Below are 18630 nucleotides of genomic sequence, written 5' to 3'. Positions count from 1 at the left end.
TGCACGGTTAGGGGGCGTGGTTACTGCGTGTTTCTCACTTCTGATTGGCTGACGAGTTACATTTTGTTACTCAAAACGAGCAGCCGACATTGAAAACAGCTCCGGAGGCCGGAGTATTCACCCGCTGTGTTAGAGCAACGGATGTCCCTTTGTGCACATCCTCGGCACGGTTAGATGGCCCGGTAAGCCTCGGTTGGTCTTGTGGTTTACGGGGAGAGTGGAGGGGAAAAGTGGATTAGAACCGGATCGAGTCGTGAGGGTGAAGAGAGGCAGGAGAAAATGCGGCGGACAGTGGTGTGCAGGGTGGCGGAGCTGCTCTCGGGCCGCGGCGCTGGCGCTGTGAGGATGACCGGCCTCTGGCTGCTTCCATCGTCCCCGGAAAACAGCGTTCACCCGAGATACCGCTCTACGTCCTCGATGATGTCCTCGACCCACTCCGAGCTGGCTAGAGAGAGATCGAAAACCGTCACCTCTTTCTACAACCAGTCGGCGATCGACGTGTCTGCGGAAAAGGTGACCGTTAGCTAAATCTAAACAGATCAGCTGTAACCGACCCACCTCATCAACCTAGTGGGTTCGTTACCCGGTAATCCAGTAGATCGCCGTATTAATTTAGACAACCACGTTTACCTTGCACGATGCTACTTTCTGCTCTTTCGTCAATATTAGCCCGACTGACGCTTTAATCTCGTGACGCCATTATGCTGCGTAAGCATTTCATAATCACCTCACGACCACGTGTCTAAACGTTCGTGTCTAATTTTTATTATTATTAATCCATACTACAGGAACAATCCGAGTCCTCACTTGACTTCCAGTTAAAATGTGTACAGTGTCAACAAATACGAGGTCAAAACAAGGACAGCAGATTTGGGCTGCTCCCAGATCCCGCCCAGATCACTAGATCCCTCCAAAGAAAACCCAGTGTTACCTCATGGCTTCCACATAAACATGGGTTTATGATCTTTAGCTTCCTTTGGAGAGATTATATCTGAATCTATAATAGATTTAGGATGTTATTATGGAAAACAGGGCAAGTCCTTATGTCATTTGGTAATCCTGAGCCTCAGCACCAGTGGGCTTTCATTGGTTTGCTTTGTACCAATGATTTGATCTTGATCACCTCCTAGATGTCTGTTTATTTAACACTGATTTGTAACACAAAAATGTTTGTGTATGTGGTCCTGAATCGCATTCATATCGGGTGTCTAAGAGGAAGACTACGCATTTATTTGTCACAGATGCATGACAGCACGTTGAAATTCTTTCTTTGCATACCCCAGTGATGTTTGGAAGTTGGGGTCAGAGCGCAGGTCAACCATGAGTGGCAGCTTGGTGATTCTAGAGCTTGAACCCCCGACCTTTCGATAAGTAACCTAGAGTCTTAACCACTGAGCTTCACAGGAATAAGACACAACAAACTGTACAGTTACATGACAGTGATGCATGTTGAGGTGATGTGATGCAGCACAACGCTCTGCTTGAGGGTCACGTCTGGAGTATGTTGTTTTAGTACCACAATGTTTAATCAAATGACATAAAGAACGATACGACACGCGTGGTCAGTATCACGTCAAAAAAAACCCAGAAGCTCGGGAGCCGAGACTAGTCAAACAGTTTTGCTTGTTTTTGACACTTTTGTATCAACCCTTAGGTTTTAACATAATCAGGGCCTAATAATATAATGGTTTGAATCATGCGAGTGTCTGAACTGGTTTATGTGAGGATGTTATTGGAAATTATTGACATGGCACAATGAGTTACTGCTACTACCACAAAGTGGAATTTCCATTAAGAAACTGCTCCTAATTGGTTTTATTTAAGTAGTTTGTCTGCCAATTTGTTTTCTAATGAAACAGTGCTACATTACTTTTTAATTTCTTTATCGATCTTTACATTTAATTTAGTGGCACTTGTAAGAAAAATGACAGCCGGTTCCTGTTTTTACTTCTGCCAAAAAAAAAAACCTTAACTTTTAATATTACAAAGGAACCGCAAAGTCTTTTGTCTATGTTGCTAACACTGTAGACTTCTTCTAAGAATGCCAAAAAAATTTGTATATAAAAAAAAAAATCAACCTAGAAATCGACAATTTGAGATGTTTTTTAATCTGTGTACATGGATCGTTCACTGTGTATCAGAACTTCTGACCAATCAGAATCAAGCATTCAACAGAACTTGGGTAGAATTTTATATTGCTATTACATCTGCATCATGTTTCTAACTATACTTTCACCCCCTCCCCAGCCTTCGGTCAGACTCACACCCGGCACCTTACTCTATGCAGGCAAGTCTCCGGACGGAAATCATATCTTGGTAATTACAACCTCTTAATATGATATGGTTTTTTTTTCTTCCAGTTTTTCTGAGGATGGTCTTGCTAATTGTGTCGTGAAATTGACTTGTGATTTGCAGAGCAGTGCAAAATACCTGCATAAAGAGCTGCCAGTGCGCATCGCTCACCGCATTAAAGGTTTCCGAAGCCTGCCCTTTATTATCGGTTGTAACCCCACCATCCTGCAGGTGGTAAGTCCAAGTTTTGTCAAATATAATCCACCTCATTCATGTTCATGTTCCGCTATTGTAGTTGACTTCAAAATCTGTACACATGTTTTGGACGCATTGATTAATATTTAGCCACAATGGACGTTGCCTGTTTGGTTGTGTAGTTTGGGCAAGAAAGAAATCAGCCCCAGCTTCTACTTACGTAGTCAATTTTGTAATGGATATTGGCGTTGCTGTTGTTTTGGACTTTCCCAAAAATAAAGCAATTCCACATCAGGTTGTTTTGATTAGCAACAATTAAAACAACATGGATGCCAAAAAAAAATTCTCTCAGAAGAAAGAAAACTAGCAGTTCCCCGCTTAAACGTAAAAGCACACGTTTGCAATTCCATCAGAGCAGGTTTTTTACCTTCATGCTTCTCTATTTAAAGCCAAAGTGTAAATTTTTGATGACAAAAATTATGCACTCTTCACAAAGTTTCAGCTACAACCACGAGACCCAGAGGCATAATAGTTACAAATAATTTATAAATCCTTTAAAAACTGAAAGGGGTTAATTGTTTCTCTCTTCTTATTTTTTCAGTCACATGTTCAGTCAGGCGTGTCCATGTCATTCGCAGCACATTAAATATACACTTCCTTCATGTCCTGTTTTTGCTTTCAGTACTGTTAGGGTTTATCAAAGTTGAATTACTCATAACAATGTTCATAAAACATCAAATCATATCAACTTTGAATAAAATTTTTGGAAATCTTTAAATCCGATTGCAACCACCATTTTTTTTTATACATACTAGATACATACTAAAACATGAATAACCATTTTGCAAACTTGCAGAATTGTAAATATTTCATCATTGGAGTCAGGCCTTAGTAAACACCACAGGGCTCTTTTCTTTTTCTTTTTTTTTTTTTTTTTGTGTAGCCAACTCTACAGCCAGGCTCCTCCCTGCCTCTCAATGTGTTTACAATGAAAGTCTCTGAATCGCGATGAACTCTAACCTACATTCGTCTCAGTGAGGGAGACGCTGTAGGAAAAAAGAGAACTTGCTAGTTATCTGTGTTTATACATATAACGTGTGCACGCATTTGTGATTTTAATATCTGTCCAGTAATTTGTTTATATATAGATATCTCCCTACACAAACGGGTTCTGAATGCCTCATGTTTTCTGCTTCCCGAATGCACTGTCATTCTTTTTATCCAAGTTCCTGGAAGTCCTAGAGAACATTGAACACGTGTGTGTGTGTGTGTGTGTATGTACTCCTGGAATTTTGCCATCTGGAGCTAACCCGTACCCACTCCCCCTTTTTTCTTTTTCTTTTCTCTCTCTCTTCACTCTCTCTTTCCCACAGCACGAGCTTTATATCCGGGCCTATCACATGCTGAGCGATTTTCCAGCAGTAAGTACCTGCCCGTACATTACCCCCTCGCACACAGCAAAAGGTTAAGTCAAGTTCACAGTCTGCTTTTAGCTGCTCTATAATTACTACGTTGTCCTACAGTCACCGTGGCCAGACACTGGAGCATGGGTTAACTGGAAGGGCAGAGCAGAACTAAATCCTGTGTTAGCTAATAAAATACTTGCTCATGGGAGGTTTCTGTGTTGTGCATAGGGCAGGTTTCAGTCAGCATGGCATTACAAGGTGAAGCTTTAAGGAAGAATATGGTCTTTTGGTTGTTTTTTTTTTGTTGGTCTTTTTTGCAAATATGGTTAGAGAAGAATTGACAACTTCCTGAGAAGTCATATCTTCTGTTTTGTGTCTCTTAACAAGGGGGAAAATGCCATTGCACCCTTGTTTGGGAAAACCTTTAAAAGCCCGGTTCCTGAACAGTTTTCTGAATAATTTGGGAATCTGATGTGGACATTTGTTTTAATGTATCCTGGTAATAATAATAATAATAATTTATAAAATCCAATTTAGTTGTTTTTGTTTGCCACTATTTCATCAAAAACCTCAAATGTGTTGGTAGAAATAAGCAAAAATGTTCTTGATTTAGGGATCAAGGTATCTTGTTTTCAAGGGTCAATACTGTAGAAATGAAACTCGGATACATTTTAGTCAATGTGCAGCTTGTACAGCTTTACTGTCCTCTGAAAACAAACTCAACATACTGCAATTATTGTCAAAATAGCTGGCAGCAAAAGTGAGTACATCCTAAGTGTCCAAAGTGTCTATTTTTGTGAGCAACCTTTGTTATCCAGCACTGCTTCAATCCTCCTGGGCATGGAATTCACCAGAGCCGCACAGGTTGTTGCTGAGATCCTCTTCTCACTTTGGTGTACTCACTACTTTTGCCATCTAAAATAAATCCAAGTATTATTTCTATAGTGGGGTGAGCCTTTTCTTTTATTATCTGCTAGAATGAGCGCTCTAGAATTGAAATTTTCTCTTCCTCATCGCTCAGATTAAAGACCAAGACACAGAAGCCCGCTACAGCAAGCTCGTTACACAGCTCCTCGACGATCATAAAGACGTGGTCACCCTGCTCGCGGAGGGATTCCGGGAGTGTCGCAAACACATTCAAGTAAGAAAGTGTCCCTCACACGCCCGTAATTCTTGACTTGCTCTACGATATGCGTACAATGTTAGTCATTCATTCATTGTGCTCTATGAACATGTTTTTTTATTTTTTTTATTTTAGGATGAAACGCTGGTTCGTAATTTCCTTGACACGACGCTGACGTCTCGGCTGGGCATCCGCATGCTGGCCACACATCATCTCGCCCTGCATGAAGAAAATGTGCGTTGCTTTGCTTTTACAGGACTGACCCGTTTTGATTTTAGACTCTGCGACATGGTCTCCTAGTGTTGACTAATATACTGTACTGTGACCTAAATGTAAATTCCAAATATAAATGCAGTGAAGTTGGTACTTTTACTAATTCAGAGCATTAACCTCCATCCCAGTTGAGTAAGTCATAGATTGGGGTTGTGGTTTCTTATCTATTATTTTACTTTAGTTACCGAGTGAATATTATTTAGGTTTTAATTTTTACAGGAATGAAACATTCATTTATACACAGTTTATTCACATCTTGCTTTGTTGCAATCTCTTAGTTACTCTGTAATAAATAAAGCAGCCATTAGTGGATGGAAAACATATTGGTACATTCAAAAGTATAATCAACTTTATATTCATGTATGTAGCTCAGCATGTAATGATGCCCACAAAGTTATTATATTATAGTTTAAGTGCATAGACCTTTAGGGCCTGAAATAGACAGTAAGTATACAATTAGTTATTTTGACTCGCTTCTGTGCCTCTATGCAAGTTATTTTATTCACCTAAATTTAATGTGTTGACTCGTTTTTTTTTCTATTTTTAATTAAAGCCAATTATGTCAAACTTTTTTTATTTTTTAAGAAAACCTTTTTGATGGTACTCTTAGTTCCTGATCTACTAAACTAGCAGGAGGATATGATTTTTGATAGACTCCAAAGTACCCAGTATATTGTAAGAGAGCCATAATCCATACAAAGTATAGGATTGGAGGTCAATTGAGTCAATGTTTGAGTTGGTCTGAATATACAGGAATCTACATACATGAATATTGAAGCATGTGTAGGATGCAAACATTTCCTCAGAGTCTGTGGATTATTATGAATACCACATTTTAGTGTAAACACTCTTAGGAATGGTTTACTAATAAATATGTTTCTAGTCTTTTATGTGATGAGATTTTATGGGAATATAAAGAGGGTGATAAAAGTGTGTTTATTTGCGTTTTGTTACAGGAACTTTTCTTCGAATTTAAATTTTAATAATTAAATTTTGGCACTATTGAACTAGTGATGCGTTCAGATTAGTTTAAATTTGTTTAAAGTAATTGGTAATATAACATAAGTGCCCATGTATTAAGACAAGAAACAGGATTGTGATTTTACTTTTCTTTTAAATGTTAAATTGTTAAAAAATGTTAATTGTAGCTTTCTTAATTTAGTGCCGATACTGACCCACTTGAAAATCCAAACAACAAAACTCTTAAGTGTTTGTATTCCTTCTTTCCTGTTTAAAGCCTGACTATGTGGGCATTGTATGCAGACGTCTGTCTCCCAAAAAGATCATAGAGAAGTGGGTGGACTTCGCAAGGTAAGCCTCTTTCGTTATCTTCCTTTCCCCCTATCTGGTTTGTTTTCTGACACACGCCTGTATTTGCAGAGCATTGCTATGCTCAGGGCCCAGTTTTATGTGAAAGGACAAACCGTAAAATTCGTTCCAGGTAATCGGTATTTTTCCATTTGATGGTTCAGAGGAGGCAACGATCTCGTGTTTGTTTAAGACCTAAATATAGAACATGTCCGAGAATATTTATCACTGGTTAAAGCCAATATTGCACAAGAAGGATAGCGATGGAATTGTACATTTCGTAAACACACTGTGGGGTTTGCCGTTTTGACGCAAGCTTTTCAGTTTGATGTTTACTTCGAACACTCTTTGGATAAACAAAGTAGTCATAATGTACCTAAGAACAGACCACATTAAGGATTTCCACACAGAGAACGGCACGAGCTTAAACACAACAGAAAATCAAGAAGTAGGAGACGTAACAAAAAGAGGGATGAAGTTCACAAATAAACTTCCATCTGCTTTGAATAAAGAAATGGAACAGCTTTTGGCTTTGGGATTATTAAAACATATTGTCATAAATTTGGAAACTCCTGGTCTTGTATGGTTTTTGAGAGACACTAGTGTTCAACAAATTGGACATTTAACGCTGATTTACTTTGAACAAACAAATATTAATTACAGATTTGAACATTTTCATTGGGAAAAAAATTTATTTTGTAGCACGCATAAAAGAATTTCACACTCAAGTTTCACAATCCAATTCATTCCAGAGCAGTTCAGTAGGATTTCGGTGCGGTGACTGGGCAGGCCGTTCCATGATCGATAACAGCCAACTATTGGCTTTCTAAATAACACGGGCAGTGCTTGGATGTATGCTTCGGGGGGATTGTCTTGTTGTATGATGGTTCCAATTTGGTGCATTCTAGATGAAATTACATGGAGTTGAAGTTTGGAATGGTTGCCATGTTGGTACTGTTGAACCTACATGTATATAATGAGTTGACATGTTGTGAAGTGAAATTTGACAGCTCATCAATAACCAACTTATATTGCCTAGGGAGGCAGTTTGATGAAATTATACAGGCACACAAATGAGGTAATTTACTCGTTTAAAAAAAAAAAACTGACTGGGCGTCTTCCAAACTGATCGACACTGTACATGTAGCGTTTTTACCCAAATTTGTCTAATTTCTGTATTTTTCTTATTGTTCTTTAGTTGTTGTAATATCCAGACCCTAACTGTATGTTCTCGTTATCCTGGTTACATCCCAGCACACCGATATAGACCGTATAGATTTGGAGTTGTCCTGGGAAAACTGGCCAATCAGAAACGAGCGTCTATGGTATAATCTCATTTATGGATGTTTTGTTTAATCGGCTATAACATTCAGGTTCAAACGTATATTTGAATATAGGGGTTTTTATATGTAGTCTTTTTTTTTAATGTTTTTTCCTATATTTTTTATTTAAAGGAGTCTTACAATGCAAACATGCTGCTCTGAAAATGATCCCGTGTCAAGACTTATGCAAACGTACAGGATTTATTATTCCATTAGCACAAACTGCTCCTCTGATCATTTTGTTATTTTACTTTGACTGTTTTTTTATCGTCTGTCATTGCCTAATCCTTTCCTCACTCACTCAGTTCAGTGCCAGGCTAAAAGGCAGGCATTTTAACCCTGCATGATCAAGTAAAGGTCAAAGAAGCTGTTTTTTCATCCAAGTTCATTTATAGATGTAAAGAATCTATAACGTTATAAAACCAGTGCCTTCAGATGTCAAATTATTTCATTATTAAATGGTCACGTAAGGTTTATGTGAACAAAGTAGATGGGATAAGTCCGATTTATATCTAAAATGTTAGAAAAAGCAGCAGGTTTGTGTACTTGGCATGACACTTTTTTTATTTTTAATCATTTGCTGTTTTGCATAACTGCATCTGCTGTAGACATTTGATTAATGAGAAATAACTGGTTATAAAATGTTCTTGCTCTGCAAACTGTTTGTCCGCTTTGGGGCAAATAAAGATTCTCCAGCCTACATAGACTGCATGTTGTTAAAGAGCTGGCAAGTTAAGGAACTTGCCAGCTCTTTAACAACATGCAGTCTATGTTATTTTATTTTTTTTTTTTCGTGCTCATCCTGAAAGACCTCTGTAATCTCTTCCAGGCGCCTGTGTGAGCACCAGTACGGGAATTCTCCACGTGTTCGCATCAACGGTCACGTGGCTGCCCGCTTCCCGTTCATCCCTCTTCCTTTGGATTACATTCTTCCTGAGCTTCTGAAGAATGCCATGAGGTAACACCATGATCAATATCTAACTGTAGTATTGTGGTACAATGTAATGCAGGGGATCCCAAACGATTTTGTGTAAATAACCCCAAAAGGACGTTATGAATATCATGCTGTCTTTTTGTTGGTTTTCATAAGCTGCAACTCAAATTAAAAACAGCTGGCATTTAAACTATCTAGAAACCCTATTTGACCGGTACCCAAAAACAGACCTTTTAGTAAATTAGAAAGCAACATAAGTTTTTTTTATTTTTATTTATTTCTGTAATAGGAAAAATTTTTAGATTTTCTTCTCAATAACATTTTATATAAGTGTAATATTTTTGCAACATATTTCAATCAGGAATTAAATTCTGAGCTCACATGTCCTTTTCCTTTGCTTCATGGTAATTTAGATTAAGAAACATAATTGGAATAAACATTAGAATTACCATGTTTCTTGAAGGAAAAACATTATTGAGACATTCATGGAAGGAATCTTTGCGTCAGCATTTTGAAACATCCCACCATATTTCCATGGGGGAAAAGACTTTTAGGACAAAGGAATTCTTTTTTTTTTTGGGAGTGAGGAAAATGGACCATAGCAGTGTGCTGACATTTTTTATTTATTTTTTTCTTTTTCTTTCTCTCTCTCCCCAAGAAGGTACCATTGCAGGAATAAACTATGCACTGGCCAATCTTGAGTGTCTTTGAGGACATATATGTGGATGAGGGTGGTTACTGCCGAGTGTGTTACACTTCCATGTAATACAGAATGAGCAGCAGTTTGGGAAAATGTGTTTGGCTAGTCGCCTGTGGCCATCAGAAAAAAAAAAAAAAATAGATGTGCGGTTGTCGGGAAATATTGAAATTTCGAGTGTCGGTTAAATTTCTAAAACAAAACAACCTGCTGATTTATTTTTACTTCACCAGTTGTCCGAATATGTGACATCAAATTCCAGTCAAAACCTGAACATGTACAGTGCGTGTCTTATTTTACACCTAATCTGAAAGATGTCTGAACTGAAAGGAAAAAGATGAAATAAAAGATTTGGAAGAAATTATGTGGGTGAAAGGAGATTCAGCAGCTTTGAGTCCTAGTTTTCACAGTTACATTCCTTTGGCACGGTGCAATAGAATCTCCTCTACATCTCGTTTGGCTTTGGCGAGATTGTGGGGTTTTTTTTTTGTTTGTTTTTTTTTTTTTTAGAATAAATATAAAATGTTTGCAATTGAGTGTAAATTTTCTTTTCTTTTAGACCAAATGGTTTTAGTCTGAGCTTTAGTTTTAAAAAGACATTCTTTATCTTTGTTCCAAAAGGTCACTGTTTACCACACTGTAATCTTTCTTGACATTCCGTGTACAATTCTTGGCCTTATCTACAGACTCTTGGGTCAGGGCGACCTGACCTGAGTTTTTCTCGCCTCCAGGTCATTTCAGTTCTGCATACATTTAAAGCACAGGGTTTTTTGATCTTTTATATATACAGTGTTAACCTGTGACTGCACACAGGTGTGATTACTGTTGATCCAGACACAGTCACCTGTTTGTTGCACACCTTTTACCCATTTGTCTGTGTTTATGACTCTTGGCTTTCATTAACAGAATACCGTCACAAATCTTGGCTTTTGTTACTCGAGCCGGTTTAGTCAGATTTATTTTTCTTTCAGTTTTAAATCCTTTATTTGATGTGTAAAGATTGAGACATTCGCTTCATCTGGTTGAAAATGATAAAGTCATAAACATGCCCAAGATGTTTGGTACGGTACATTTGGCCTCCGAGGGGAACAGCATGTCCTTGGTTACGTGCTACAACCTGTGAACTAGTTAGATCCCTTGTGTGATTTTCTATTTCGATTTGGGGAACATAAAAGAATAATCACATGATGCACAGATATACCTGCTTATCTACTTGGGCAGTGGGTGAAATGAGCAGTTAATAATAAAGGACAATTGTTGTGACTGGAAAGATGTCCTTCATTATAGTTACTGGTGTCCAGTGTTGATTCTTAACCATTGTGAGTAGTAGTGCTTAATTCGAATTTAAATGGTTGGTATCACTTGAATAGTTTGTGATCAGTGGACATTTTTACCCCAATGATTTGTATAAATGTAATAATGGCTATCTATGGCTACAAAGTTTAATATTTTAAATTTTTTGCTGATTTTTTCGATCAACCAGGATCTACTTTTGGCCCCTGGAGGTCTATTATCTGGGTTGAATTCTTCCACCTTTCTTTCAAAGTTCCTGCCATTGTTCTGCATCCACTACAAAAAAAAGCAGTTAATGGATTTTCCCAGCACAACAAACAAACGTTTGTTAAAGCCTCTACATATTGCTTGGAAGATTAAGGATGGAGTGCCTCGGTACATTGTCCCACTGAGTAGGAATGTCCCGGAATCATATTTTTGAAAATTAATTATAACAAACATTTGACTTGCTGAAAAGTAAAAGTTACTCCGGTGAGATGAACCACAGAGTAGCTCAGATGTGTTTGTCCCAGTTGTCCAGATTATTGATTTGTCCATCCCTGTTTATATCTTTTTTTCACACACTGACTAAATGAGCGCGATCACAGCAATATAACGCAGCTGTTGGCCCATTTCCTATTGACTTTTTTTCTTCTCAACGTTTTATGGATGCTCTCAGCAAGGCATAGGTAATCACAAAGCAGTATATTTGAACAGACTCTTTTAACCACTACCACTTTCCTCTGTTCTTTATTATGGTTTTATTGATCTATAATGCGCTATTTTAACTCCTGGCCGTGTGGTTGTACCATGATGCCTTGTGTTAATGTTGTTTCTGCTTCATTTAATCCTTATAAAATGTCATTTTCTTTATAGGGCCACAATGGAGAGCCACTTGGACACTCCTTACAATGTTCCAGACGTGGTAGTTACCATTGCGAACAACGATACTGACTTTGTCATCAGGTAAGAGTGTGTGATTGTGTTAGCAGGTTAAAACTGGTGCGTGTATTAGTGGTGTACGATCTCGTCTAAGATAATAACGGAATTGTTGCTTTAGTGATTTGTCTGTGGCTGCAATTAATTATTATTTCGATAATCTGGTAATCAGACGATTATTTTTTCCGATGAATCAGATAAAAAATCGAAACTTTTTAAATTATGTTTTGCTTATTGTAACTATGAAACCATAATTTGTGAATTTATGTATAAAAGTGTATTTAAAAAAAAAAACTGAGTGCATCGGGGATTTCTCCTTGAACAAATTCTCTCACGCTAAGCAGTCACGCTGATTAAATGATATTTGCATAAATTAAATATACAAACAGTTAACTGTTGTAGTAGACAAATGCTATGAGAGAGAGAGCGAGCAAAAGAGAGGGAGGAAAAAATATGCTAAAAATCATAAGCAAAACCACAACAGTGACAAAACAATTTTATTTGTTTACTGCTGCTGTTTTTTAGATTGATTGCACAACCCGATGTTCGCGAAGCATGACAGAACACATCCAGTGCGACTGTCCCGAAGTCAGCAAACAAACAGTTTACACAATAGCACTTGTTTAAACTATACCATTTTCACATGCTGAGAATTATACAGTTTGGCTCACTGTGCTGATGATTCGCCCTCATCTGTGACACCAGTGTGTTTTCTTTTCGCATGCTCGTGCATCACTGTGGTACTTCCTTTTAATATAAAACGTTCCCAGGCCTTGCGTTTAATATACAATGCTCCAATACCTTGGATGACTTGGTGCACACTTTTTTTCTCCTGCTGCCGGCTGATTCTGTACTCTCCGCCATTTCGCAAGCGGCTGTGTTATCTTAGCATCACGCTAACCCGTAACTTGCGCAGCCCAACTAATCGATAACGTTGTTCACCAGCTATGAATTTCATTGTCGGTTTTATCGAATAGTTGTTGCAGTCTTAAATTTGTCATCAAGTATATCACAAAAGCTAAACAAAACACACCTACAGAGTGCAGGCATACATTACTTTATTTAGATTAGTAGGTTAGAAACGTGCGTGTGCATTTATAACGCGTTTTCACTGCATGATACAGTTTATTAAAATGCATTTAGAATGATCAGGATATTCAAGATAACATTTCAAGATGTAAGGGCAGAAAAACAATATCGTACCCAAAAAGTACATAAGTATATATTTTTTTACTCTATGAAAATGCAGATTATCAAATGTATATTATATCATTTATATTATAAAATACTGATTTTATTTGCTTGGTAACAGTCAAAATGTATTTATTGTAATTGACTGAATACATGTAAGAATTTGACTCATAAAGTGGCTTTATGAAGGTAAAAAATGCCCATAAGGTCAACGTAAAAATCTATTTAAATATATTGTGAAAGGGTAATATATTGTGAAGAATATATTAAAAAAAAAATTAGGAGTCGGCTAAATATTAAATTATATTTATCGATAAAAATAAAATAAAAATCAAGAGATATATATTTTTTTATTTTTTGTGTTAATATCGCACAAGCCCTAGAGTGTCCTGTCTGACATTTTAAACATTTGCCAGTCTGCATTGTTGCCCAGTAGACCTGAACTAATGTATCTTTTATCAAAACCAGCAATAGCTATTATAAGGAGTGAGGCATTATCCTAGTGCTTATATAAGGGCAGAGAAGCAGAGTGCAGTCGTTATGGGGAAAGAAGTCCATTAACCTCAATTGCACTTCCACTGACAGGCCATGTTGAGTGCTGAAAGTAAAGATGCGTCCGCAGATCTGTGATCTGTGAGTTTGCCCAGCGCACACAGGGACTATTTGTCTTACCGAGACCTAGTCAGCATTTAAAATGCTTATTGAACTACCGTAGTCATCAAACATAATGTCCACCTAATGTCCACCTGCTCTCTGTTCCACTTAATATCCACCTGGGGTTTAATCCTGGGTTTACGTCTGACTTTGAATTTCACATTTTCTAAACATCTGAGTTCTCGCGCAGGATTTCTGATCGAGGTGGCGGCATCCCCCACAGCATCATGGAAAAAGTGATGGACTACCATTTCAGCACGGCCGAGCAGAGCACGCAGGACCCGCGCATGAGCAACCTCTTCAACACCATGACAAACAGCGGCCCTCAGTCCGGCCCCATGCACGGGTCAGTGAGAATTACAGTATTATGTAATTACTATCGCATTGTTAGCTGTTGCCCATTTTACATTTTTTGTCCAGTTTATTTTAGACAGCTGTGTTTTTTGTTGTTGTTTTGTTTTTTTTGTCCTTTTTACCTGTATATTAGGCTCACTTGATATTTAATATCCGTGTTTGGTGCCTAACAAACAAACCTTAATTAAAACCACCAACTGGTGCTATTTAAACCATTCTAGTCATGCCAAGATCCTAAAAGCACACAGATGAGAAGAACACACAGACACAGGTTTCAGTCAGCACTGACTCATCCTGTTTCTCTTCTTCATCTTGTTCATCATCACTGACTCATACAGTGACTTAGCTACATGTTCCTATGAGATGTTATGGCTTGAATTGCACCTGAGCTCGAGCTAAATGTGAATTAGGCAATACGTAAACCTTAGATTTTGGATCAACATCTAAAAGGTCCCCCCTCCCCCAAGTTACTCCCATGTAGCTAAGTTTTCTAAATTTCGAAACTTGTCTCTGCCCTCAAAAGAAACTACGAGAGATTGTTAGTTGTACAGCAGAGATACAGTATGTATTTTTTCATAGAGTAAGGCAATGTTTGATTTAACACACACACCTCTCTCTAAGATTTCTCATATTATAAATTCCAGACTTATAGAAAGACTGTAACATTTTACCATTATCAGTAATGCATGTATGGACAGGGATTCTGTGCCAAAGTATGGAATTTGATTTGAGTGATTTTCCAATCTGAAAAGCGCTATAGAAATAAACTTGAATTTAAACCCGATTTCTAAGTCGGGATTAGAATGGAAGAAAAAAGACCCGGGTATTGAACAATTAGTTTGCATACTATTACCCTATTTGGTTTTTTTTTTTAATCTCAAAATGAAGAATTTGTTTAAAAAAAAAAAAAAAAAAAAAATTGCTTTCAAAAGAAATGTGGAGAAAAGGTGTTTTTGTTAACGGACTTTAGTTCTGTTTTGTAATTTTTTTTTTTTTTTTGGTGTCTTGCACATTAACAATCTTTCTGTTGCTGTTGGATTGAAGGTTTACAGTTTTAATGGTATAAATGATGAACATTGCACTTTTAATAAAAGGCTGCGCATCGAAATTGTTGTGTTTTTTCAGGCTTCCAAGTCTGTTAAACACTAGAATTTTCTTAAAAAACGTTTATGAAAATCTATCATTGTAGATTGTAGTCCATGGGCTGTGTGTCAAATTAAAAAAAATAACAACTTCCTGAACTCGCACACGTGTTTTCCAATCTTGAAAATCCAGAAGAACTTGTAGTGTCTCTAGTGACTTAATATTGTGTTTTGGCCCCTGGTTCTTGAACCCATTGGAGAGACTAAAAACAATTGCTTTTAGATTTTGACTTTTTTTTTGTTTTGTTTTTTTCCTTCATTAAATGAGCAAAAATCTTTTTACACTCAGTAAAAAAAAAAGGTTATTTTTCTGGAATCTAACCAGATTTTTTTTTCCTCTTTATGTATAGGTTTGGTTTTGGTCTGCCCACCTCGAGGGCGTACGCCGAGTATCTGGGGGGCTCACTCTCTATCCAGTCAATGCAGGGAATCGGCACTGACGTTTACCTGCGCCTGCGTCACATCGACGGGAAAGGCGAGAGCTTCAGAGTGTAACCCAGCGGCCATGTGTGCCAATCACGATGAGCATTCGATTTTCACCAAGGCCTGGAAGCTTCACTCGTTTACGTGTTTGGACATTGCTTCCTGTCTTTTTCCCTTTTTCATTTCACTTGTTTGTTTTTTTGTTTTTTTTGATGCATGAACGTGTCTGAAGAAAAGGAAGGAAAAAAAAGCCTTGTGTTTTTAGAGAATATTTACAGAGTGGCTAAAGGGAAAACTGACAAAGCTCTTTAAGGAAGATGCCTTAGGATCATGCAGAAGCTTTTAAAGGGCTCTTTTTTGATGATTGGTGCCGAGTTAAATCATAGCGGTTTTGAGTGAACATGCTCTTGGCATAGACGAGGAACATCCTGTACTAACAACTTCGCAGAAACGACGCATCCAGGACCGGTCCCATCATTTGTGCTTTGTTCACATCATAAAAAAAAATCCTAAAACAAGATTTTATTAAGGTTTTCTGTGCAAAGCGGAAATAAAAAAAATATCAGGGTCTTTTTTTTTTTTTTTTTTTTTTTTTTGGTCTTGCTTGTCAATCGTTTCAGGATATAGATTATTAAAGGTATATTGAAGTAACATTTATTCATACTTGAATGTTATTCTTTAGCTGTTCTCCTGTATATGTGGCCTGGTTCAACTCACATTCCAGTAGTGATCAATCGTGAATATAGGACGTTTCTGAGTTTAATCACAGCAGGCTTCTCGCTGTATTAACACCACTGGAAATGATTAGTATATGACAGCTTTGTATCTGAGAAATTGCCAGAGGTTAAAAAAGAAAAAGGAAAAAAAAAAAATCTGAACGTGTATTGATGGACTGGAGTTGTTTTTGTTGTCCGAGTGCGCCCTCTATAGGGTGAAGAGAAGTATTAACTTGTGCTCTATCAAAGCGCTATACACATGACATTTGTGTTAAGATGTGCAAATGATGGCATGAGATGTCCAGACTGATGTCAAGGATGGGATCATATATTTGTTGTTGTGGTTTTATTTTGTTTGTTTGTTTTTTTTCCATTATAGATGCCAAATCTACATAGTTCCTTGGGCATTATAAAAAATCCTGATTGCGCAAACATCTGCCTCACCTGTAGTTTTTATTCTAATCTCTGAGTAAATAAGAAAACATACTGGAGTGTTCTCTTCTAGGTAATTAATTAGGACATACTGTTATCATGAAGTCTCTAGAAGAGGTTCTCAGGCTTTTGTTTTATTTATTTTTCAACCCATAAATATTTTTTAGGACATCACACAAGTTAGTTCTTATCACGAATGTGTAAGAAATGTGTTCCAATGTAACAAAACAGCCTTTCTATTTTATATTAAGGTTAATACCACTAACATGTAGCTTGTCATGCTACAGAGAAATACATTGTTGGTCATGATTAATTTACAGTGGCTGAAAATATAATCAGGACTAACAACAAACTCCTTTAAAAAACAAATAATTTTTTTTTAATTTGTATACTTTATAACATTGTACATTAATAATGAAGACATCCAAATTATGAAAAAACACATATGGAGTTATATAGTAAACAAAAACGTGTTGAACACCCAGAATATTTTAGATTGTCCAAAGTGGCAAACTCATGGCATTCTTTCATCAGGTTCGTGAGGTGTGTTAGTGTGGGGGTGCTTTGCTGGTGATACTTGGTGATTTATTCTAAATTGAGGGCAAACTTAACCAATATGGCTACCACAACATTTTGCAGTGACATGCAATCCCATCTGGTTTGCACTTAGTGGGACCACAATTTTGTTTCCAACAGAACAATGACCCCAAACTCTAAATACCTCTAAGTTATGTAAGAGCTATTTGTTCAAGAAGGAGAGTGATAGAATGCTGCATCAGATGACCCATTCTTCACAATCATATGATCTAAATCTAATTGAGATTGTTTAGGAGGAGTTCGACTGGAGTGAAGGAAAAGCAGCCAACATGCACTCGACACCTATATATATATATATATATATATATATATATATATATATATATATATATATATATATATATATATATATACACAGTACAGACCAAAAGTTTGGACACACCTTCTCATTCAAAGAGCTTTCTTTATTTTCATGACTATGAAAATTGTAGAGTCACACTGAAGGCATCAAGGGCTATTTGACCAAGAAGGAGAGTGATGGGGTGCTGCGCCAGATGACCTGGCCTCCACAGTCACCGGACCTGAACCCAATCGAGATGGTTTAGGGGTGAGCTGGACCGCAGAGTGAAGGCAAAAGGGCCAACAAGTGCCAAGCATCTCTCGGGGAACTTCAAGACTGTTGGAAGACCATTTCAGGTGACTACCTCTTGAAGCTCATCAAGAGAATGCCAAGAGTGTGCAAAGCAGTAATCAAAGCAAAAGGTGGCTACTTTGAAGAACCTAGAATATGACATTTTTCAGTTGTTTCACACTTTTTTGTTATGTATATAATTCCATATCTAATTCCACATGTGTTAATTCATAGTTTTGATGCCTTCAGTGTGAATCTACAATTTTCATAGTCATGAAAATAAAGAAAACTCTTTGAATGAGAAGGTGTGTCCAAACTTTTGGTCTGTACTGTATATATAAATAATAAAAGTACATAATTCCATACATGGAAGTTGTGCCTGAACTTTTGACCGGTACTTTATCTATAGTGTGTTGAATGTGGCATAAAATGAAATACAGCACGTTTCCAAAGATATTTGCTGTGTATCTTAAGATAAAACATGGAAATTAGTTTTACAAGCTTTCCACATTAAGGAGGAGATCTATTTTTAAAACAGGACTTTTTTTTCCAGCCATGAGGCCTGGATCCTTTAGTTTATTCTTTGAAATGTTTAAGATGTCATAATTGTCTTGAGGTCTCAATCTTTTTTCCTTTTTAAGTCGAAAGCGCATATGCAGGAAGCACTATTTCATTACACACTGCATTTCCCTGTTAAATCCACTTACTGATTCTGCAAAGACCATCATAGGTTTTATAATTTGTATATATGGCTATATATTGACTTCCATTTTTACATATTACACTGCA

General features: G+C 37.2%; 1 protein-coding gene across 1 annotated transcript; it reads left to right on the top strand.

The window, feature by feature from the left end:
* The first annotated feature begins 67 nt into the window (after window positions 1-67).
* Window positions 68-16673, top strand: bckdk (branched chain ketoacid dehydrogenase kinase). The gene is made up of 11 exons (XM_046838920.1): window positions 68-513; window positions 2248-2316; window positions 2416-2526; window positions 3861-3908; window positions 4915-5034; window positions 5152-5250; window positions 6527-6600; window positions 8749-8877; window positions 11699-11788; window positions 13797-13952; window positions 15453-16673. The coding sequence occupies exons 1-11, from the start codon at window positions 280-282 to the stop codon at window positions 15595-15597; spliced, it is 1275 nt and encodes a 424-aa protein (XP_046694876.1). The 5' UTR covers window positions 68-279; the 3' UTR covers window positions 15598-16673.
* The last annotated feature ends 1957 nt before the right edge of the window (window positions 16674-18630 follow it).

The sequence above is a fragment of the Silurus meridionalis genome, chromosome 25 (genome assembly GCF_014805685.1).
Source record: "Silurus meridionalis isolate SWU-2019-XX chromosome 25, ASM1480568v1, whole genome shotgun sequence".
NCBI lineage: Eukaryota > Metazoa > Chordata > Actinopteri > Siluriformes > Siluridae > Silurus > Silurus meridionalis.
This window is presented reverse-complemented; position numbering and strand designations above follow the sequence as displayed.

Bases quoted from the DNA above. Each gene is read 5' to 3' on its own strand.
- bckdk (XM_046838920.1), top strand. From the start codon at position 280: ATGCGGCGGACAGTGGTGTGCAGGGTGGCGGAGCTGCTCTCGGGCCGC. The intron at 2,317-2,415 runs GTAATTACAACC...TGTGATTTGCAG, and splicing joins CGGACGGAAATCATATCTTG to AGCAGTGCAAAATACCTGCA. The intron at 5,251-6,526 runs GTGCGTTGCTTT...TCCTGTTTAAAG, and splicing joins TCGCCCTGCATGAAGAAAAT to CCTGACTATGTGGGCATTGT.